At 32.7% G+C, this 24038-nt stretch overlaps 2 protein-coding genes and 4 non-coding genes across 8 annotated transcripts; all 6 read left to right on the top strand.

The window, feature by feature from the left end:
* On the top strand, window positions 1-2689 carry LOC120580033 (malate dehydrogenase 2, peroxisomal-like). 3 transcript variants are annotated; one of them, XR_005645660.1, is made up of 5 exons: window positions 1-516; window positions 1001-1057; window positions 1209-1331; window positions 1728-1817; window positions 1909-2689. XR_005645660.1 is itself a non-coding variant. In XM_039832937.1 (5 exons), the coding sequence occupies exons 1-5, from the start codon at window positions 477-479 to the stop codon at window positions 1987-1989; spliced, it is 297 nt and encodes a 98-aa protein (XP_039688871.1). In that variant the 5' UTR covers window positions 1-476; the 3' UTR covers window positions 1990-2688. The 3 variants fall into 3 exon arrangements, 1 of the variants encoding a protein (XP_039688871.1); XM_039832937.1 differs by having other exon boundaries at window positions 1303-1331; window positions 1909-2688; XR_005645659.1 differs by lacking the exon at window positions 1209-1331 and having other exon boundaries at window positions 10-516; window positions 1909-2686.
* Window positions 2690-13081: 10392 nt separating this feature from the next.
* Window positions 13082-13220, top strand: LOC112421542 (small nucleolar RNA snoR134). The gene has a single exon (XR_003011868.1). It is a non-coding gene; the product is annotated as a small nucleolar RNA snoR134 (small nucleolar RNA).
* Window positions 13221-13269: 49 nt separating this feature from the next.
* LOC112421537 (small nucleolar RNA U36a) lies at window positions 13270-13357 on the top strand. The gene has a single exon (XR_003011863.1). It is a non-coding gene; the product is annotated as a small nucleolar RNA U36a (small nucleolar RNA).
* Window positions 13358-13413: 56 nt separating this feature from the next.
* LOC112421495 (small nucleolar RNA Z278) lies at window positions 13414-13532 on the top strand. The gene has a single exon (XR_003011821.1). It is a non-coding gene; the product is annotated as a small nucleolar RNA Z278 (small nucleolar RNA).
* A 15-nt stretch (window positions 13533-13547) lies between these two features.
* LOC112421526 (small nucleolar RNA snoR97) lies at window positions 13548-13653 on the top strand. Its single transcript, XR_003011852.1, has one exon. It is a non-coding gene; the product is annotated as a small nucleolar RNA snoR97 (small nucleolar RNA).
* Window positions 13654-17437: 3784 nt separating this feature from the next.
* Window positions 17438-23044, top strand: LOC25492068 (external alternative NAD(P)H-ubiquinone oxidoreductase B1, mitochondrial). The gene is made up of 10 exons (XM_013600120.3): window positions 17438-17670; window positions 18852-19122; window positions 19532-19735; window positions 20026-20276; window positions 20528-20747; window positions 20962-21066; window positions 21335-21598; window positions 21701-21822; window positions 22497-22616; window positions 22726-23044. The coding sequence occupies exons 1-10, from the start codon at window positions 17582-17584 to the stop codon at window positions 22811-22813; spliced, it is 1734 nt and encodes a 577-aa protein (XP_013455574.1). The 5' UTR covers window positions 17438-17581; the 3' UTR covers window positions 22814-23044.
* Window positions 23045-24038: the final 994 nt, after the last annotated feature.

Raw genomic sequence — 24038 nt, forward strand, 5'->3', positions numbered from 1 at the left:
TAATTTTACTGTTTTAACCCTAATGCTTAATTGTGTCATGTTTAACCTATTAATCCTATTTTTTTGTTGAAACAAATCGGACCTAATCTCCTATTTCCCAATTAACCTAACAAAACACCCTACTTTTCATGCAAAGCCATCTGAACCAAACAAACTTATTTTCTTTCCTTTTGTTCTCTCTCTCCCCTCACACGGCCATTTTTTATTTAATCAGAGAAAGTCACCCCATTTTCAGACCCTCCTCTCTCTATCTACGATTCTTCTGCATCTCTCCCCCTTTTCTCTCACACACTTTCTCCCAAAACCATGGCTGCTTCTTCTCTCTTTCTCCACCAAGCCTCCCTTATGGGTCACGATCTCCGATCTCTTTCTTCCATCTACCAAACTCTGATAGCTCTCTCTCCATTATGAACACAGATAGCCGCCGAAAAATTTATTTGTCGCACTGATCCACGCACATCTCGCCGACTCCGCAAATGCCGCCGCAACAACAAATGACCTTCGTAATTGTCACCGGTAACTCACTTTCTCCTACCGATTCATGTTTCATGTTCATATTGATTGTGTGAATTTTGCTAATTTTGAATTTGACATTAGGGTTTGAATTATAGTTTTTCATTGATTTTGTGTAAATTATCATTGATTATTAATTACAGTATAGCCAAAATGGTTTGATTATCAATTTTGTGTAAATTTTGCTAATTTTGAATTTGACATTAGGGTGTGAATTTTGTGTAAATTATAGTTGATTTTGATATGTGATTGTGTGAATTACAGCTTTTTCTTCATTGTTAGAATAGTTTTTTTTCTTTTTTTCATTGTTAGTTTTTGTAATCGTTACTTTCTCTGTGTTTCAGTCTCAATTCAATACCTTGCAATCATGCTACTTCTTTGTTTATGTTCTTCTACTTGAATTATGGATGAATTTCTGAACGTTTTTTTATTTTAATTCTTACGTTTTAATGTTCTGAACTTTTTTTTTTTTTTTTTTAATTTGTAGGTTCTAATGAAGGTCCACACAGTTATAGTTACTTGAATCAAGAGAAAAAGAGCACAGGTATTGAACTTTAGTGTCCAAAATTGATAATGAATGTTCTAATGAATCTGAACGTTTCAAGGTTCTAATGAATGTTCTGAATTTTAATATCACACCATTAATTGACTCTTTATGATTGTGTTGTCTTTCTTTCTTTCTTTCGTTTGTGTAGGTTTGATTTGTGATGTCTTGAATTCCTCAATGCAAATGTGATAACACTTAACTATTGAAGATTTTTAATTTTAAGACTCCCTGTTTCATTTCAGATATGATTCAGTATTTATACAAATTGGATGTACGTTTCCTTTCTAAATTTGTATGTTTCTGATTTTTTGTCAAGACATATTCTTTCCTAAATTTTATCAAGACGTATTCTTTCCTAAATTGACGAGAAATCTGAAATGTAATTTGCATTTGGTTCTGAACATCATTTGCTTAACACCATTTTTATAATGATTCATTTTGCTTTGAACTTTTAAGCATGTTAACTGCTTTGCTTCATATGTATTGAGTTGAATTATGGATGAGTTCTTTTTTCTCCATCATAAGTTGACATAATTATTGAAAATGACACAATCATAAGTATATAATACTTTTGTGGTAAGCATAGCTTTCCTCTTCTATCTCATAACTGAATTTCCTTCTTACTATAATATGAGTAAATGCGGTGTACTTTCCTTTTCTCTTGCAGGCAGAGGTACTTGGTGTTGATCCAAGAGAAGTTGATGTTCCTGTGGTAGGAGGTCATGCAGGAGTCACAATATTGCCTCTTTTATCACAGGTTTTGTAAAGGATACTTGATACTTCCTTACTTAAAAATGATGACATCCTTAAACAAGTCACTTAACCTTCTTCAAACTTGGTTTTTAAAGGTTAAGTCTCCCAGTAGCTTCACTGCAGAAGAAACCGAATACCTGACAAATCGCATTCAAAATGGTGGACAACACTTATAATTTGAAATTTGGTGAGGATTACATTGGTATGTGTTCACCCAAGAATTTTTGTGATTATTGTTTATGGACATGATGTTGAACCTAGATTTTCTGGTATTACTGCATCAATTGCTTACCACTATGACCCCACAAATTTTAATTATTCCGTCGTCAAATGGTTGGATTCATCTACTGTTAGCTCTTGATTTTTGGTAAGTAATGAAATTTAAGTTATAATATAATTGATTTTTTTTTCCTGTACAGTGTGTTTCTTATAAGTTAGTTTTAGTTTATACTTATCCATGCTATTATACCAGAACTTTTTTTTCTTTTTAAATTAGACTTTCACTTATGATGGATTGACTGTATCATCCACAAGGGTTGCAAAGATTTAGATTTGATTGATGATCCGGTCATTTTTTGAGTATGCTTTTGGAGTTTGATCCTGAGAACAAGACTACCAAATTTGGAGGATATTGGAAATGCTTATATGTAAGAAAGCTATAGTGCACGGGAAAGTGGTAAAGATTGGATCAATTGCTTTGGGGCTACATTGGACTTCTTTACATTACATTACTAGAGTGATTGCTTTCATAGCAATCAAATTAATATTTAGTACCGTTGTTATTTTCATCAGTTTTATGAACTATCATGCAAGCATTGCATTCTTTTTGTTTGTTTTTGCGTTTGACAATGTTAACTTATCTTTAAACAGATGACTTTGTCTACAATGAATTTCTATTGTTAAAGTTATCATGTTTGATTATTTTGAGTTTATAAATGCTAATGAAAAGTATATTTTCGTTAACTTAAGTCAGATCAGTTCTATTCATACACTACAGCTACAATATCGATGACTATGGGCCTGTTTGTTTGGGTATAACCAAACAAAAATAAAGTTAATTTTTAGCTCTTCTTTTTCACGCCATTTTGACATATTAGCATTGTTTAGACTACATAGTGGCAGCCAGACACTTAGCTTATTGTTAACTGCAAAATTAAATACAATAAGGCTAACATGAGTATTTCTGCACAGTAATTTAACAGTCACATTTATTTAAATGTGACTAAAGTTATATGTCTTGATTGTAGTATGGAGTGTGGCTCAAAAAGATTAAGTTATAATATATAAAGGGTTGGCTTGATAAATGTGCAATGTGCATTCCGCAATGATGCTTTAGTGTATGGCAACTTCCAATCTTCATTTGATGCTATCTATTACCATGAGCATGTGTATCTGTATATGCAATAGTAACATGATTGTCGATATTTGTCTGCGTGTGAAACATTTTGGAGAATATTTTTGTTTGATATACACTCTAGAGAACCTTTAGTTGAGAAAAACTTCTTTTAAAGAAACTTCTTTGAGAATATTTTTGTGTGAAAATTCTTGAGTCATTTTATAACAATCTTATAATATGGTATATCACTTTGCAAGTTGTTTAAACCGTAAACATGGACCTATTCATATAAACGTATTATATGATGTGTAACTTATTTGCGTATGTTTTAACTGGTCGGACCCGTGCGACGCACGGGTCGATGGTCTAGTAACAATTAATGCTAGATAATTTGCGGGAAATATTAGGTTTAGTGGTAGCATGACCTAATAAGCAGTAAAGGATGAGGCAAAACCATTTCCAAAAATCTCTTACTCCTTAATCTTATTAGGTTGCAACAACTTAACCCTAGAAATTTGGCTCCAAAATTGCAGCATTAAATGCTAAATGAGATAACCCTAAAAAGTAAACACATCCTTCACTTATACTCCCTCCGTCCCAAATTGTATGACGTTTTGGTCATTTCACATGTATTAAGAAATGTAATTAATATTGTGTGGGGAAGAGAAATTATGAGTTGTTTTACAAAATTATCCCTAATAAATGGCATGGAAAAGATAAATGAAATAATTGAAAGAAGAGAGAGTAATTAATAGTTAGGGATATAATAGGAAAAGTAACATTAATATTTCATTGGTATTGTAAAGCGACATATAATTTGAGACAAATTTTTTTTCCAAAGCGACATACAATTTAGAACGGAGGGAGTATTTCTAAAGCTTATTAGGTCTTGCAACACTTAAACCTAAATTTTCCCTCTAATTGTATCTCATTAATGCTAATCCTATAACCCTAAATTTTCCCTCCTAATGCAGGTTAGATTTGAAATTCAAAATTTCTTTGCTGGTTGTTAAAACCCTTCCAATTGAATTTCAAACTTCCGATTTCTATGCATATTGAATTTCAAACTTTTTGAGATGCAAAACACATTAAATAGTGGCTATTGGAATTATACTAAATAAATAATAAAAAAAAAAAAAAAAACAAATTTAACACTTCTTCCAAGTTTGACTAATCTCTCATCACATTAACAATGGATCCCTTCGTTTCCCAATACTAAGTTTTTTTTTCTCTTTCCAAAGGTTGATTACAACCCAAAGGTCAAATTAATTGAAGTATATAAAGTGGAGAGTATCCATTCATCCTTATTTTCTCAGCTACCGTCCTATTCGAGTTCAAATTATTTTTCTTTTTATATTTGTAATATTGTAGAGGGCTCTATCACCTTAAACAAACTAGACAGAGCAACCCAACAAAGTTTCTTCAACATTACAATTTATCTATATTTTAAAATGTTATCCTTTCTCCCACAAATAGGTGTCGTTCCACAAATTCACAATTGCGTCCCCTATTGCATCCATATTACTATGTTCAAAGTGCAGAGGGTCGGTCCGTCCCCATGGCTTGGTTCTCCTTCCATTATTATTTTTTTCATACATTGTTTAGTAGTTTTAAGATCTCAATTGGGTATGTAACATTTAGTGGTTTCATAATTTCTGTAATTAATTAAAGCTAGAAATCTATTGGTATTGTATTTGAGTTCAAATGAAATTAAAATTCATGGTGGTGATATTTATAAGGAAGACTACTTACAAGTTCACAGTTTCCCGGCGCTCTTCACCGAAGTAAATTAAGGAAGGCGGCGAAAAGTTGTTTGCATAGTTTTTTTTTTGTTCATAATTTTGTAGAGTTTTAATATGCAAAAAATGAAGGGAAAAATTTAAATGTTACACGATCAGCTTAAACAGTAGGTAAAACGGTAACAAATTTTAAATATAAGGTGACGTGGATCAATGGAAGTGCGTGTGTGAAAGTGTAAGTTGATAAGTTATTCTTTTGAATTCTTTCGTTCTATAGCTTCTCTTCTCTGAATTTCAATCTCACCCCAAATTTATCCCTAGAATATATGTCAGCATGCTCAATAGAGATGAAAGTTGGAACTAATGAAAGCAATGTAAAAAGACAAGAATACAAGAGGGGGGCATGAAAGTTGAAACAATTTTGTACTTTCATTTTCAGTTAAAAAAATTGTTTATGTTGATTCTCATTATTGGTGCACATACTTTTTTAGTCATCTGTTTCATTTTATTTTTATTCTATTTTATCAGGTCATCTCCATACCCAATTAATTTTGTAAGCAAACAAGAAAAAACTAAATAAATCTTTAACAATTAATAATAAGGATGAGATAGAAGGGAGGTTACAATATTTGGTGGTGGTGGCCATTAAAAGGTGGCCCAAAGTCACCGAAAAACTAAATTCTAAAAATGATCCATTTGCAAGGTAATTCATTTGGTATAGTAAAAAAACATGAGATATTATTTTTGATGAATATATACAATTTCGTTTTATTGTGTATCAAATTATTCGAGCTCATAAGACCCGTGCGGCGCACGGGTCGGTGTTCTAGTTTATACATACAACTAGAGCTGTCAAAACGGGCGATCCGTCCGGGCCAAGGGCTTTTAAGGAACGGGCTAAAAAGCCCGGTTTGAATATGGGCTGGAAAAAATAGAGTCCGATTCCAACCATTTACGGGCTAACGGGCCAGCCCATACCCGTTTTTTTTTTCTTCCATTTTTTTTCATTATTTAAGGACTGAAAACATAATAACATAAATGTATACAAAATTTATAGTGAACAAAAAAGATAAATTAAGTTTGGTCCAAGAAAATAACAATTATCCATACCAACATAGTAACATTAACATAATTGTACACTAAAAAAGTATATTTATTAAATTCATTTGCTAATCAGCATAGTTACTATATTGTCTTCCAAGATCCACATATATAATATAATTAATTAATTAGCCAACACATGTAAAAATAAATTAAAAAAAGAAAGAAAGATAAAGGGTACTAAACTGAGTTGACAGTGAGGAAAGGAAATCACAATGCAACCATAAGCAAAAGGGTTTCAAAAGTGGGGAATAAAAGCATAACATTTTTAACATTATAGGAGAACAAGAGTTAAGAAACAATGATGAACACGACCACTTCGATTTTTGTTTTTCCTTCATTTTAATTAGAAGTAACAAAACAAATGAACATAATTATATATAATTTTTAGAAGAGAGAATGACTTAAATACCTAATGAACATAACTATTTGGGTTGTCCGCCCAGTCTAGTGTAAAAAAATAATCCTTTTTTTTTATTTGCGGGCTGCCGGCTTTTTTGGGCCGGGCTAAAAAGCCCTGAAAAAATTCAGGCTGCTACATTTTATTCGGGCTTTCGGGCTGGCCCGTAAGGCCCGACTCATTTTGACAGCTCTATATACAACCAATTATGTATATCAGCGAAAGTCAGACAACTTCTGGGAGCTAAACATTTTAGGAATCAAAGCTAAAAAAAGTAAAGGTAGAGCCTTTCATTAACTTACTATTAAAATAGAATTTAGTTTAAAATCTCGTAAAATCATCTTTGAGATCTACCTATAAATCCTGAAGAAGGGAAATGGAGAAATTAGAATTTATACCAACACATATCTTGAGAACAACATTTTCTTCTTAAAAAGGCGTTACGAGATCACATAGGCGTATACCTCTACCCAATGTGAACCCCTATGTTAAACTTCCATTAACTAGTATTGATACTGATGCTATAGTTGTTCTAACACATTCGATAATCAAATGACGCCATTTACACGCAAAACCCATTTTTAAAATAACATCATCCAAGTTGTGCTCCTAATAAATAGATTTCTTGAAATCAATTTCGAACAAAATAAGCTACTTTTAAATTTTTTAGCATCATCCACCACCTCATTAGCAGTGGTAATACCATCGAAAATTTGTCTACTCTTAATAAAAGTTTATTGAGATTCACAAATCATTATTGATGCTGTGTATCAGATGTACTTAAGCTTAAGAAGCGGATTTTAGAGGAGGGTTACATGAGTAGTCTTAGTATTCATCCAGGAGCGACGAAGATGTATCAGGATTTGAAAAGGTTGTTTTGGTGGCCCTGGAATGAAGAAGGATATAACAGAGTTTATGTATGCTTGTTTGGTTTGTCAGAAGTCGAAAATTTAACATCAGAAGTTGTCGGGTTTGTTGCAACCATTTTTGTGCCTGACTGGAAGTAGGATAGTAATCCACCAACGTAATAAACACCACCAATTATGTTCTTCACCATAACCAACACAAACCCTTACGGATTTCGTTCTTCACCATGGACTCAATATGACCATGAATGCATGGACTTTCAAGTAAAGACTCGACAATGCACAAATCACCAATCCTATATTATACAATTTTTACAATCATATAATATATTCACCAAAATCACCATTGCATTATCAAGAATTTACATCTATACAATTCAACAAGTCATGATCGACAAAAGATTCAACATCATAATCATCATCAACAAGTATGACCACGAGGAAACAATATTGTTTCACAAGGCACAATTTGCATGTTTAGACGAAAATCAACCACATCATGATAACCAACTTATTATACACCCATCAACACAAGGATTCTTTCTTATTTCATCATATTAACATGAATACAAAGCCATTTGCAAGTTATTTGATCAAAAAACCTTATTTTGACAAAGTTCGTATATTTTTCACAAATCACCTATTTTGATATTTTTCACAAAACTCAAGCTTCATGTTCATATCAATCCTACTTGGTTATTCTAAGCCCATTGTTACAAAAAAAAAAAAAAAAGTCATAGCCTCATCATTTCGTTTGAGAAAACCAAGTTTCGGAAATTCCAAGTTCATGTACATTTTTACTTAAAGCTCGTCTCAAAATCATAAAACCAATTTAATCCAAATCAAATTATGTTCCATTAGCTTTATGAGTTAAAACGACAATCAAACACATCAAAAGGAACACTTGGAGATGTCCGGAAATGACCCCAATTACCCAGAACACCCAAAACTATGGGTTATGTCCTGAACATCTCGCCACAACGAGGACAGGCTCACTAGGTGAGTGTCACAAGATAGGGAGCCTCGATTTTTGGGTTCCTCTCAGGAACTTGTAACACCTCGTTTTTCCAACTTGAAATTTTTTGCATAAAAATCAGAGTAATCAACTAAACAGGATGTCACACTACTTTAAAAGATAAATGGAGTAGGATTTACTATTTATTTCAATCATCTCATGTCATCAACTTAAATCTCATTGCAGCGGAAAACATTAAGTTAAACATTGTAATGGCACAACGGCCTCAACTTAAACAACTTATTAAAATCCAGTCTAGGCAAATCTTCAACATAAAATCAAAACAAATACGTAACACATGGAAAACAAGTAAGATCCCCATCCCGTTACGTATCAGAGCAACCCTAAGACGACACGTGAGAGATTCCACTCGTGACTGCAACTATTCTTGGTCACCTGCAAGTTACCCATGCAAAGGCAACAATTTCCAAGCATAAGGGGTGAGATTTCACATTCAATAATAATAAGCATCTAATTCTTAAAAGAATTCAACATCACATAACAACATCTATTCATCATTAGTAAAACTAATAAACAATAATTTAAGTAAGAGAATTTATCAACATAAACAACAACAATTAAACAATGTTAATGCTTCACATAATTCCAACTATAAATCATCAGCTAACTTCAAATCATCATTAACATTGCTTCACATAAACAACATAAACAACAACAATAAATAATATTGATACTTCACATAATTCCAACTATAAATCATTAATTATTTCGACAACTTGACAATACGACGACAACACCGACAACTCGACATCAACGACAATGCAACGACAACAACATCAACTTGACAAATGCAATATGCATGTGGTATCAATCAGGGCATCAAACCCCAAACTTTAAGAGTGAATAAGGCTCACAGGGCATCAAGCCCCCAACCTTATAGAGCATAAGCTCTCAGGGCATCAAGCCCCCGACGTATACAGTGAAAAAGGCTCACAGGGCATCAAGCCCTCAACTTTAATGAGTATGCATGGACTCAACAACCAACAAGTTTAACAACTTAGACAGCTTCAACAACTTAGACAACTTCAAGAACTTACAACTTAACGACTTTGACAACAACTTGCAACTTTAATGATATTAATAATCGACAACAGCAAAGACAACAACATAACAACTTGCATCATAACAACATTAACAATAGCAACTTGAATGATATGAACAACAATATTTCTATATCACACAATATTCACATAATATATGTATCTCAAATTATTCAACAACAATATTCATATTAATTCAGACTCACTGAAAGGCAATACAATTATAAATACAATCAACAACAACAATAACAACTTGCATCATAACAACATTAACAGCAACAATTTGAATGATATGAACAACAATATTTCTATATCATACAATATTCACATAATATATGTATCTCAAATTATTCAACATATACATACATATAATGATTCATCAATCAAAGATATTCACGTCATACCAAGTTAGATTCATCACAACATGGGTTAATACTCTTAAACACCTTAATTGAACTCATAGTACACAAACTTTGAAGTTTGTAGACAATCCATAAGTTTTGGGTTAACTTAGAAATACTTATGCGGAATTTTCATAAAATTTCACTAAGACCTCCTTGGAGTATTTTCATCATAACTCAAAAATCAAAAATCATTTTCAAGTCAAACTGAAGCCACTGGAAAGCTAGCACAATTATCTAAAACTTTCATGTTTACACCAAAGGCCAATTCAAAACATAAACGTGTGAAAAAGACGCAAGAACATGAAACAGGACATGCTGTCACAGAGCAACTCGGGAAAAACCCATTTTTCACCCCAAAATCCCAATTTTAACTTCCCTATGTCCAAATTTGATCCAAAAACATGCCTAATCATTTCTATACATGTTAAGGCACTCAAAACCATATAAAAGATTACCCAAAACATTATTTTATAAAAATCACATTTTTCATAAAAGTTCTTAAGAACAACAAAAGTTCACTTCAAGCTCTATGGTTAAGATTACCCAAGGTTTCAATCATCAAAAACAACATCTCATAACAAAACAACAACAATTAGAAGTGAATTCATCAACAACAACATTATACTTCACCAATTTTGAGCAAAAACACAAGTATAGGACTTATGAATGCATGGATGCCACGTATTGACTCGATAATGCACAACATCATTAAAACTCTTCATATTCTCTACATATCTCCCCATATTGCATTATCAAACAATACATTCATACATCAACAATTATCAAATACTCAATCATCTCTACATATTCATAATCAACAATCATAAACAATTGTCAAGGAGCCATCATTACAAAGAAACGACATTGTTTCATATAGCACAATCACATAATAGATGCATAATTCACCCCTTCATGATAACCAACATATTAGGCCCAACCAAGTAATGATTCATTCATATTTCACCTTGTTATTATATTTCTTAAATGTGGCATGCATGCCACGTGTTGATGCCGAAGTAAGTATAATTGTTTAATTTTATTTTAATGATACGTTTCTTTTTATGATTAAAAGTTTTATGTTAAAACAATTTAAATTTACTTAAATTACGCGACAATTTAAATTACGCGCGAGAATTTAAATTGACGCGTAAGAATTTAAATTAAGCGCACTCATTTAAATTATGCACACTCATTTAAATTGACCCTCGCTCATTTAAATTACACACGCTCATTTATTAGTTTATTAGTTTTTAATTTTGCGTAATTTTTTGTATGATTGAATGTTTGAATGAATGATGAATAGATGGATGAAAATGATGGAATGGATGTATGGAAGTATGAATGAATGAAGGAAATTAAGGAAAAATGCAATTTCTGCTGTTCTAGAACCTAACGCAGACCTAGCGTGAGTTAACTCATGTTGACCTGTAATGAACGTGACTTAACTAAGTCATCTTAGTTTTAACAACTGCGTGAGTTAAGTCATGCTATAACTATTTTCGGCAGTTTGGATAGGAGTGAGCAATTTTTGATTGGAGAAGAGCAATTTTCTAAAGGTACAGTATACTTAAAAAAAAAACTATTACTTTTCTCACCCTATGCCTTTCCTCGCGCGCCCTTTTTTTTTCTTCCAATTTTACCCCTGGTTCAGATTTCGTTTTCCGGATGGTATTGTTAGAATTTGGCAGATGTTTCCGGATTTGAAAATCCAGAATAATGTTTTATCAGAAGTTTTGCAATTTTAATCTTCAAAATTCGTAAAATAAAATGCAAATAAAATAAAAAACATAAATAAAAAGACACAAACATAAAAACAACTCATTTTATTAATATATGAACAATACATTACAATAATTTTCAAGCTTTTTATGCTTATTACATAAGATCCTAAATCTATCTATAATCTCCTATGAGCCTAATTCTAATCTCCTAAGAGCCTAACCACTAGTATGTGATGAGACATACCAGTAGTTTGCCTATTGGAGGAAAACCGGAGGAGGAGGGAAGAGGAGGGCGGGAAGAAGAAAACAATGCCCCTGAGGGAGATGGAGGGTGCTCAAACTTACGCCCAGACATGCCAAGCTAAGAACCACACTGACCCACATGACCCTCAGATAAACCGCGCTTCGTTGCAGCGCGGTTCCATCCTCATTGACTGTTCATACAAACCCTGAAAGTTTTCAACGATGCCCTTATCTATGAAAGGCCAACGATGGAAAACCATGGTTTTAGAAGGAAGAAGAGGAGGAGAGAGTGAGAGAGGATGGTGTGAGAAATAGTGGGGTTTGGAAGGCTATTTATAGGGAGAGGTGGGTCAAAAACGGTTAGGAGGCCATAAATACAATCAAAAAATACGTTTTACCATATTTTTTTCACTTGACCACCGACAAAACGTGTGGTGCAGACCACCGGCCATGACTGATGCATTCCGGAATATATAATCCGGAAAGCACATCTGTATATATTTTCCGGATTAATGCGATAATGGTGGTGAACGAGGAAAATGTTGGCACTTCCTATAGGGCTAAGGACATTCCGGAATGTAAAATCCGGAAAGATTCAGAGTCATTAATGTGGGTTTGGACGGTTGCAACCACTAACACGTTTTCATTGACTGTATTAATAACCTATGACTTGTTTTAGGCTATAAATAGGCTTCCATATTCAACAAATACCTTCATTCTTCACTTCACCTCTTTTCTTACATTTTCTTCAAATGTTTTTTAGTGTTTTAGGGGTGTCGATGGTGTCATGGTCATTGTTGACCGTTCATAGGAACCTTGCAATTGCAATGCATTGTAGCTTGTGTGGGGTTCATATAACAATCAACAGAGACCCTTGACATCAAAGAAAGACACAGAAAATTACATAAGATCTGGTCCGGATATTTGTTACCGGAAATCACTAACAATATTGTCCGAATTATGTAATCCGAACCAGGGGTATTTTAGTAAATTTTGCAGGGTGCGCGAGAACGCAGTAGGATGGAAAAAGTAATAGTAAAAAAAAAAGTTAGATCCAATCTAGTTGGGCCGGGTAACCCATCAATTGAAGTCTGAACACAACAAGTGTTCGCGCAAATGAAATGCTTTTAGGGTTTCGCTGCCGCCTATATAACAAACACTATGCGTTCCTTCTCTTTTCAACCCGGTAAGGATTAGGGTTTTGCGTTCGCGATTCAATCTGGGATCATTCTTGTGTGATTTCTGTTCTTGATATAAATATAAATTAATAGTGTATCTAAATAATTTGTATCCGGGTCAGATGTCACTCAAGTATTGCTCTCAAACCATTCCCGTTACCACCTTAATCGGTTAAGATTTGTCAGTTTTTTATATCAAATAAAACGCATGTTGCAACCCCGGGCTTCGCTGAAATTTGAATGAAGTGAAAGCCCCATTGCACGTGCAAAATCGATGTCATTCGTGTTGCAGTTCATCTCGATAATTCCACGATTGATCTGTGTCAAAGTAATGTCTACATCGTTTAATAACAGTTAAATCTCCTAAGTTTTTTACTTTTTTCCTTAATTATTGGCAGTGATTACATATTATCCGCGCTTCTGAGATCTTCTATGAAGCATAATGGACTGAATTATGGTTGAATTTCTTTATATGAGCCAGATCTTGAATTTTAATGAATTATTCTTATTGTTTTTGAATTTTTTAACATTTGGTTGCCTATGATGATATAATCCAATTTGTTTGAGGTGTTGTGGAGCCAAGCCCCTGTTTACAGGGATAACCTACTTGGTGAAGCTTCATTCATATGACTTCATTGGATTTACTCTTCGAGTTTTACTATACTCTCTACTTTCTTAGATGGTTCTGGGTCTGAATAACTCAAATATTTGTGTGTTGTCATCAGCTTCATCTCTTGTGTACCACGAGTTAGGAGTTAAATAACAGCACTAAATAGTTTCACCATGATCAATGCATTAGGTGCTTCAAGATGTAACGTAAAAGTCTTGATTGACGCGTCTCAACCAAGTGGGATAGATCAATGCATTAGGTGCTTCACCCAAATTTATCTCAATCCCCTTTAAAAGTTTATTCACATGGAGGGAAATGTCAACTCAACCAACATGTCTCTAAAACTGTCTTAGTTTGCATGATATTGGGATCTTATTTTCCCCCCATTGGGTGTGTTGGATAAATAATTTGGGATGGTTAAAGTTGTAACACAATGGCATGTTCTTTTATTTATTTCACTAAAAAGGGAGAGATCTCAATTTTAAAGGGCTTTTCCCAAGCTTGCTACCATGCCTCAAAAATATTGAGAGTTGTCACTTTGTTTTATCCCAACGCTAGAGAGAAATGGTTTTAGCAATTAAGGACCATATATTGCAGCAGTTAGTTTAGGCAGCTTTTTGTTTCTATAATGTATTGTGTCGTCGGAGGTGACTGATACATCACATGTGCTCATTCACATTGAAAGATTTTAGTCATGACTGTATTGCTCAACATTTCCGCTATCATGGCTGCTTGCTATGCTGAACTGGCTCCAAAACTCACATTTTTCATTGTTTTTATTTTATTTTTATTGACATCGAAGATTGAAATTATTGAAATAGCTGATCTGTGAAAATAAGAAAAAATCTACATGCTAAAATATTGAAGGGACTCCTGAATTGATCCATACATGGAGGGTGTTTGATGATTCATAGAAAGTTTATCAACAAATCTGAGATTTGAGCCAAATAAATGTATTTGGGGCGCCTCTTGCATATCTGTTGAGTTTTGTTTTCTGATCCGCTGGGTTTTTCTTTAGTGGTGCTGCTGTCGTGTTTTGTTTTATATTCTCTCAATGTCTGTTAGTTTTCAATCAGTAATTCTGGGTGAATTTAGAGTGCTGACATGGCTGCTATAGCTTCTCGACAGCAGCAGGTTCGTTTGGTTTTATCTTTGCAGCTGTATTTCCTATTTAGGGAGTGTTGTGTTGTGATTTTGTGGCTTTGGAGATGTAAGGCGGGGTGTAGGGGAATATATTTGATTACCTATCATTTGTATAAACAATGTCAAACTATGAGTTTTGATGTTGAATGTCTAAGACCACTTACAATGGCTTGTTGAATGCCATATTCAACATGTTGAGACCATTGTAGGGGGGTGTTGAAATGGGAAAAAAGTGAGTTGGAGGAGGGAAGTGTTGAAACAATTCAACATGTTGAATGCCTGGCCCACAGAGACACTTGGCGCGCGCTGATTGACTGCTTGGATTTTTATCTTTTTAATAATTTGAACCCAATTATTTTATTGCAAATAATTTTATTTTATTTTTATTTTTTTACCAAAATTTGTAATTTTTTTTTCTCTATAAATAGAGACTTGGATCATTTGATTTGGACACAGAAAAAAAATCAAGTTTTTCACTCTCTTAATCTTATTATTAGATTTGTATTAGCCTTTCTTTTGAAGTTTTAGTGTTTATTTAGTTTGTTGTATTGCATTTTATTTATGTTAAGAAAATAAAAATAAATTATTTAAATAAATTTTGTTTTTACAAAAAAAAAAATTGTTAAGTGTGTTTTCATTTTAATTTAATTATAATCGATAATTGTAATTTTATGTAATTATAAAAACAAAAATATAAAATTAAATAAGAATAAGAAATAAAAGGTGGTGGGGTAGGGTGTTGAATGAAAAAACCATTGGAGAGGTAAAAATTGAATGGATGTTGAATTAAGAGAGAGAAAATAATGTGGAGTGTTGGGAATTGAAAAAGTGGGTGTTGAAGGTTGTTGAATTTGTGGAACCATTTTACATGATCTTAGAATTTGATGTATATGACTAAGAGCTTGACCTCTAATCTAATGTCTTTCTTAACCTTGTTTACTTTCTTAACACAAAGGAGGGTGTATTGGATTAGAATTTTAAAGGACAATTTTTGTTTAAAAAAGAGGATTTTAAAAGACTTTGGAGGATTTAGATGATTTTAAAAGACTATTAAGGATTTCAATGGATTTAATTCATAAGATTTTAAAGGATTTGAAATGATTTTATGGATTTCAACAGATTTTATGAATTTTAAGAAACAATTGAAAAAAATACAATAACACACTCTATTTCACAAAATCTCAATAAAAAATTATTTATTTATTTTACTTTATTTTTTACGGAAGAGCTAGAGAGAGAAGAGAGTGAAGGAAGGAGAGAGAGAGAAGAAGAGAGAGAGAGTGAGAGATAATAAAAACATTATATCGTTGAAAACATTATATTTTTAATTTTAATTAAAATTTCATAAAAAACATTCATAATTTTCAAACGTTGCTGTAATAAAAATCGATAATAATAATAATAACAAAAAGGAAAAATTACACTTTTAGTACCTTAACTTAATTTCAGGTAATAGTTTGGTCTTTATTTTTTTTTTCATTTCAATTTGGTCATTTTTGTCCATTTTCATATGAATTTTTAAGCTTAAAATTTATGATTTTATTTTCTTATGGTCCTTCAGTCTTCAAATCTATGATCCTCGTCTATGTTTGCATAAGAATATTAGATTTGAAGCTTGAAAATGTATATGAAAATGGACAAAAAGGACCAAATTGAAATGAAAAAAAGATAAAGGATCAAACTGTTACCTGAAATTAAGTTAAGGGACTAAAAGTGTAATTTTGCCTAACAAAAACTAGGGGGGTGTATTGGATTAGGATTTTAAAAGACAAGTCTAGTGGATTTTAAAAGACTTTGCAAGATTTTCATGACTTTTAAGATTTTAAAAGACTATCAAAATTTATCATATGGATTTTAAAGGATTTGTATCATAAGATTTTAAAAGACTATCAAGATTTCAAAAGATTTATAACAAGAAGGCAATTGTGTTTTTCAACAATATGTATTACACTATTATATTCATGGTTCTTACAAAATTTGAAGCCAAGTATTCAATATAATGGTTGTATATAAATGAAAAAAGAGCAATGTTATTTGAACATCAATTTGATTGACAAGCATATTGACAACCATATTTTTATAAAGAAAAATATGCGTTGACACAAAAATCAAAGCAATAGAGAGAGAAAGTAAAAATATAATGTGAGTATGAAAGAAAAAATTGTCATAAAAGTTGTTAGAAAATGATTGTACAAATATCATTTTTCATAAAAAAAATTAAGCTTGACGTAGAACTAATTTAAATTTGAAGCAAGTATTCAATATGGTCTTCAATAAAAAATAAATAAAAGCTTGACGTAAAACTAATAAATTGAACAAGAAGCCACCAGCATGATTTCGATTACGCAGAAGGGAAGGTTTATACCCAGAACAAAGTAACAAACCACCTTTTGTCCCCTGAAAGTCAATAAGAAAATGAATCTCGTTCAACAACATGAAATGAAAATTGTGAAAGTCTGACAAAGTCTTAGCAAGTTTTTAAGTGATTGTTGAATGAGTATTTTGTTTATATTTTTAACTAAAAAGTCTTATAAAATTCACTCGATCAAATAATTCATTAAAATCTATGTATATTTGAATATCAATGGACATTTTATAAGTAATGAAAAATCTCAATTGAATACCAACGAATTTCGTTGTATTGAAAAAAGAATCATGATTGTCTTAATTAAATATTACAAAATTTATTTATATTTTATAAAAGTTGATTGATTACCTCAAAACTTTTTTATAATTAAAAAGTCTTTTAAAATCTCGTGAAACCTGAATCCAATACACCCCGTAACAATAGTAGTGAAACACGGACTAACATACACGCGTCAATGAATGTGGTAGTTAGCAGCAGTCATAGTTGAAAGAGAAACATCAGTAAATAAGTATAGTTCTCATAGTTTAGATCCAATTAGGAGTTGTTTGTGTTTGGTATATTTGATTGTTAAATTTGTGTGAATATGACGATTGGTTCCTTCTTCAACAAAGCCTCCAGGGCCCTCACCACTCACCCTTTCTCTTCCAACTTTCTGCTTCTTTGTACTATCAGGTGCTTTCACTTTTCTCTTCCTTGTCCTAAAATACTATAAATAGAAATAGATAGGTAAATGGTAGAACATTCAACTGGATTTTGATCAACCAAATCTCCATTACTTGTTTTGAAATTTCTAATTTTAATTCATCTCAATCATTTCTTTTTTCTTATGTGAAGAGAACAGATTGAAATGATTCATTTTTATTTTTCTTGTATGAATAGATTGTAATGATCTGTGGAGATAAGATAAAATAGTTAGTTATAAAGTGTCTTTTCACACAAATGCTATCTGTGGTCCTGAAACAACTTTTGCTGCAACTAAATCCCGGAAAAAATATCAGTTCATTTTGATATTTTGTGGTTCAGTTATCAATCCAATAATTTATATACTCCCTCCCGTCACATTTATAAGCAAAAAACAATTTTTTAATGTATCTAACCTATAAATATGACTGGATACGTTAATTATTCACGGAACATAAAAAGTCACTTTTTTGTTTATAAATGTGGCAGGAGGGAGTATGTGATATAACACTTTCCTGAATTAGTTCTAATTAATGGATCGATTGGTGAACTTAATCTATTTAAATCCTTCAACTTCGACATCAATATAAATTAATTACATATCAGAGTAACGTAGCAACATTCACTCTCTTATTGAGTGAAATACATGCAGGTCACACCACATTAGAAATGAGTTCCACATAAAGTGGTGGGACCCGTATGTATTTCAATTTCACCCAATAAGAGAGTGAATGTTATAAATAGTGTGTTAAAATGAGTAGTTGCATACATTAAAGCAATGTATTTACATAGATTAAAGTCACAAGAATAAAGTAATGTATTTACATAGGTTAAAGTCACAAGAATAAAGTAATGTACGCTTTACTTACAAAGTGTCATGCCATTGTCACATATAAATTTGTTATATCACTTTTATCAAAAAAGTTTTTTGCCATATTGCTATTTTATATTAGTAATTGGGTGACAGACAAAAGGACTTGATATTTTTTCCACTTAGAAACATTGGGAGATTTAATTGATGCAAGAATTTATTCAGGGACTAAAATTGCATATTGGCCTTAATAGAGGAACTAAACTTGCATTAAGCTTTCCTGTACTTATGCTGTATTCAATAGTTTTAGATTAACAAAATTTTCCATTTCATTGAATCTACTTGCTTTTGGGAATTGCAGTGGTGGAGGTGTGGTGGCACTCTCAGAATCAAAATCAGAAGCTGAACGTCCTAATATTGAAGATCAGCAGCCCCGAAAAACGAAAGTCGTGGTCCTTGGAACTGGATGGGCTGCTGCCAGTTTCCTTAAGGGTTTGGATGGTTCATTATATGATGTTCAAGTTGTTTCGCCTCGTAACTACTTTGCATTTACTCCCTTATTACCGAGTGTCACTTGTGGGTCAGTTGAAGCACGGAGCATCGTAGAACCGGTCCGAAACATCATTAAAAAGGTGGAAGAAGCAAAATTAGATTTCTATGAATTACCATGTATATGATTTTTTAAAACTGCATTGATCACTTCCTAGTGAGCATAGCTCAGTTGGTAGGGACATTGCTATATGCATGGGCCAGGGTTCGAACCGGGATTCCCCAGTTATTCATCTTAAGGGGTGAAATTGTATTCACTAGGGTACTTAACAAAAAAAAAAAAAAAAAACTGCATTGATCACATATGTACAGTTAATGTAATGTAATGATAAATCAAATGTTCTATGATCCTTAACTAATAAATATGATCATTTGAGGAATGACTTTGTTATGTGTCTGGAGATGGTCACCTTGTGATCATAATGGAGTTTTTCAAGCGTATATTGTCCAGTCATTTAATAATGGAGTTTATTTTGTTTTTTCCCATTGTAGAGAGATGGAGAAATCAAATTTTGGGAGGCTGAATGTGTCAAGATCGATGCTGCAGACAAAAAGGTTGTTTGTCGGTCTAATATTGAAAACTTAGTGGGAAGTGGTGAGTTTTCTCTGGACTATGACTTCTTGGTTGTAGCAGTAGGAGCACAAGTAAATACTTTCAATACCCCTGGTGTTAAGGAGAACTGTCATTTTCTGAAGGTATGTTTATATGTTGTGTATAATCATCAAAATATATTTGGATTTAATGGTCGATGAAAGTTTGTGTTACTTAATCCATTTAACCGACTCCACATATTGGAAAAAAGCTTTAGTTGTGATTACTTTTTATGTGTGTAGAATTGTTTGATGGTTAAATTTTTAATGTGCTTGATTATGATTATTGGTTGATCAGGAGGTTCAGTCATTGAACTTGTTGGTGAACAAGAATTATCATCAAAACCATCTTTTTCCTGCAACTAATCCAATATGTTGTATATAATCACTTATAGAATGTCGAGGATGCTCAGAAGATCAGACTGTCTGTAATAGATTGTCTTGAGAAGGCTGTTCTTCCTAGTCAATCTGAAGAGGAGCAAAGGTCAAATCTTCATTTTGTAATTGTTGGAGGAGGTCCAACTGGTGTTGAATTTGCAGCTGAACTGCATGATTTTATTCAAGAAGATTTGATCAAATTATATCCAACCGTTCAAGATAAAATAAAGATCACGTTAATTCAATCTGGAGATCACATCTTGAACATGTACGGGAGCTGTTAACTGTCTCAATTGTTTTTTGATGCTTTAAAATTTAAAAATAACATTGAAACTCTGGTACCTTCTCCAAATCGTTTATTTTATTATTCATTTTATTTATAGTTTGACTGGTATTGCCAATCTCATGAATAATACCAATCATTATGCAAGTCTGTCCAGCTGTTTGAACCTTTCATATTCTCAATCCTGTCTCTGTAAATCTCACAATTCAGAGAAAATATCATCTTTAATCTTGTAGGTTTGATGAAAGAATAAGTTCGTTTGCTGAGAAGAAGTTTACAAGAGATGGTATAGAAGTTCAAACTGGATGCCGCGTTATGAGTGTTGATGACAAGGAAATTACAGTGAAGGTGAAATCAACGGGAGAGGTTTGCTCGGTTCCCCATGGATTGATTATCTGGTCTACTGGCATTTCTACTCTTCCAGTTATAAGAGATTTTATGGAAGAAATTGGTCAGGTGCTGTTTAATTCCATGCATTTTTTAAAAGCATTTTTCCAATCTATTTTCATGTCTTGTGCGGATGTATTATTGACGAAAATAAACAATACTTTCCTTTAGGATTATGCTAGTTCCAATATGCATTTAATTGTTTTTTCTCTTCACTGAAAATAACAATTAACTATGATGTTGGTAATTATATCCATATAAGCTTGGATTGCTTTATGTGCAGACTAAAAGGCATGTACTGGCAACCGATGAATGGTTGAGAGTGAAGGAATGTGAAGATGTGTTTGCCATTGGTGATTGTTCATCAATAAATCAACGTAAAATCATGGTACCTCTTAAGCCTTTAACAGTTTCTTTCGTAAACTTCTAAGCTTACTTAATATGCAACCTTTTCAAAATTAATACGGACTTGACCATCCTGCTAGGAATCTCCGATGAAGCAATTAACCTCATTTTGCCTGTCATTTGATTTTCTTTTTTGATTATTTTAAATAACTCAACAACGTATAGTTTTACTTAATTGCTATAGTTAATAGTTATGTAGATCACTATTGAATTTATTTCTCTGATGATTAACCTATTATCTCTGCTTCTAGGATGATATCTTGGACATATTTAAGGCTGCAGACAAAAATAACTCCGGTACCTTAACTGTAGAAGAATTCGAAGAAGTGATGGATGATGTAATCTTAAGATATCCTCAAGTTGAATACTATCTAAATAAGAAACATATACTTGATTTGAGGGTTCTGTGGAACGACCCACAAGGAAATGAAAGAAAAGAAATAGACATAGAAGGGTTTAAGCTGGCCCTTTCTGTTGCAGATTCCCAGGTGAAGACTCTTCCAGCAACTGCACAGGTATGAATCATTTCATCAGTAAGTGAATGCTTGGTTATGCAGACTACTTTTTCTGTCAAATGGTATTATATAGCTTAAGTTTTAATCTATCGGTATATATAGGTTGCTGCGCAACAAGGTGCATACCTAGCAAGTTGCTTTAATCGCGTTGATGATACTGAAGAGCATCCAGAAGGACCTCGTCGATTTTCAGGATCTGGACATCATCGGTTTCGTCCCTTTCGGTAAACCCCATTCTTTGTATGTCTTATATTATTTTCTATATTTCCTACCTTTGGAGCGGAAATTGCAGAATTGTCTGCTGTTGTTGAGAGTCCCACATTGGACGAGATATGGTTGAAATTTGAGTTTATGAGTGGGAAGTGTCCCTCACCTAACAAGCCGGTTTTGTATGATGAGTTAGGATTGAGTTTATAAGGGAAACCAGTATAAATCGTATCCCATGATTTAGTGATTGTTTCAAAGTTGAAAGCATAAATTTATAAGATATCCATTTAGGTGAAGTCAGAAGCGTGTGAAAACGCCTTGACATCCATATGGAGGATCTTTGTCAAAAAAAAAAAAAATCCATATGGAGGATCTTTTTTACTTCTTGAGATAAAACATTTTTTAATTTACTTGAAACTCCGTTTTTACAATGAGTTTGACTTTAACATCTCGCACATCAGAATTCAGACCTGTAGTTCAAGCAAGATGTAACAATTGTGTTTTATTTTAAACATCTGTGAGAATATCAAAGATTTTGACCAATTAAAAGAAACATATATTTTTGTTGAGCAAACTGACATGAACTTGGTTGAACATATACTTAATTTAGGATGATATTTTGATCTAAATACACTTTACTTTCTTTAATCACTAACTAATCAGTGAGAGTATGGTTGATTACTATGAAAAGGTATAAGCATTTTGGGCAATTTGCTCCACTGGGTGGAGAGCAGGCAGCAGCAGAACTTCCTGGAGACTGGGTTTCCATCGGTCACAGCACTCAATGGCTTTGGTATTCAGTATATGCAAGGTAATGTATATGATGCAAAGCTCGATTTACTTTTTTTTTCTTTGATAACCATATTATAGATACAAAATATTTACCGATATTTAGCAATGATGCGTTGTTCAATGTGCAGCAAGCAAGTGAGCTGGCGCACAAGGTATTTGGTCATGTCTGATTGGGCTAGAAAATTCGTATTTGGGAGGGATTCGAGTCGGGTTTAATTTGACCAACAAACAAATGAAGTGTGAATTGTTTTGTGTAGTTCTGATATTTTCTCTGTTAATTCTTGTACCTAATACCTAATGTATAGTGATTGGAAACAGTTTAAGAGAGAATTACCAGCATTTTTTATTTTCTTTGAGAGGCCATTACGGCATTGTTATTTGGACAAAATGTATATGAATTGATGTCATTTTATTAATTTATAAGTCAATTTTTACCTTCACTGTCAAGTAATTTGTGCATTTTAAATGTAGAAGTATATTTAAGAAAAGAATGATTTAATTCATAAACTTTTAAAACTAGTTTAGTTGAAAAATATTTTTTAATATCTACTATGTCACAATTTAAGATATTTAAATATTGACTGATGAAATTGTACAAAATAAGAATATGAATGATTAATTAAAGAAAAATACCTAGAGATAATCTTTACTTTCAAAAATGGAAATCCAAAATTTTACAAAAAATAAAATAAAATGAAATTCCAAATTAATACATACAGGGGTTGATCACATCCAATTTTATTTTTTGACAAAATGGGCCTATTTAATTTAAATTATGATTTTCACGGTAGATGTCAAGTTTATTTTTTTTTTTTGGTCAAGATGTCAAGTTTTTTATACAGTGAATATATTAATCATAATCGTCAAATCGTTTAAAACATTTGACACTAATCAGCTGTAGTTGAAAAATGATTAGATGTTTCGTGCACATCAACTAAGAAAAACGTTTGACTTTTTTTTATTAAAAAAATATTTACTTTAATCATAATTACTTTTAAAATCAAATATATGACCAATTGTGATTTATTGACAATGTTAATGATTTGTCCGGTGAGAACGGTTGAGTGGCAACGGTGGCAGAGAATGCACTGGTGTGATGGTAACGGCTTCGGGCACGACAAGATCCGTCTTCACGGAGGGACGAATGGTACCTGCAGGCACGTTAACACTCCGACGCTCAAGTCAGTAATGGAACTGAGATAGAGTGTGTAAGAAGCATTGTGAGAAGTGATATGTATCTTGAGGTGAAGCAAGTTCACCCTTATATAGGCGCGCGTTGGCCATAACCGTATCCGAGTTATGCGGCGTGTGATTAGTGACGGAGCAGAACACGTGTAGGGTGATCCTTATGCGAGAGCGCGCTCCTGTGCGGCACGGTGCACACAAGTTGGCATGTTCCCTTAGGTGCGAAGTCTTAAGGCGGTGTATCTTATGCCACATG

Source organism: Medicago truncatula, chromosome 4 (genome assembly GCF_003473485.1).
Source record: "Medicago truncatula cultivar Jemalong A17 chromosome 4, MtrunA17r5.0-ANR, whole genome shotgun sequence".
Classification (NCBI taxonomy): domain Eukaryota; kingdom Viridiplantae; phylum Streptophyta; class Magnoliopsida; order Fabales; family Fabaceae; genus Medicago; species Medicago truncatula.

Excerpts from the sequence above, each read along its gene's own strand:
- LOC120580033 (XM_039832937.1), top strand. The coding sequence starts at position 477 with ATGCCGCCGCAACAACAAATGACCTTCGTAATTGTCACCG. Across the intron at positions 1,332-1,727 it reads AGTATTTATACAAATTGGAT|GCAGAGGTACTTGGTGTTGA; the intron begins GTACGTTTCCTT and ends TTTCTCTTGCAG. Across the intron at positions 1,818-1,908 it reads TATTGCCTCTTTTATCACAG|GTTAAGTCTCCCAGTAGCTT; the intron begins GTTTTGTAAAGG and ends TGGTTTTTAAAG.
- LOC25492068 (XM_013600120.3), top strand. The coding sequence starts at position 17,582 with ATGACGATTGGTTCCTTCTTCAACAAAGCCTCCAGGGCCCTCACCACT. Across the intron at positions 19,123-19,531 it reads TCCGAAACATCATTAAAAAG|AGAGATGGAGAAATCAAATT; the intron begins GTGGAAGAAGCA and ends TTCCCATTGTAG. Across the intron at positions 21,823-22,496 it reads CATCGGTTTCGTCCCTTTCG|GTATAAGCATTTTGGGCAAT; the intron begins GTAAACCCCATT and ends TACTATGAAAAG.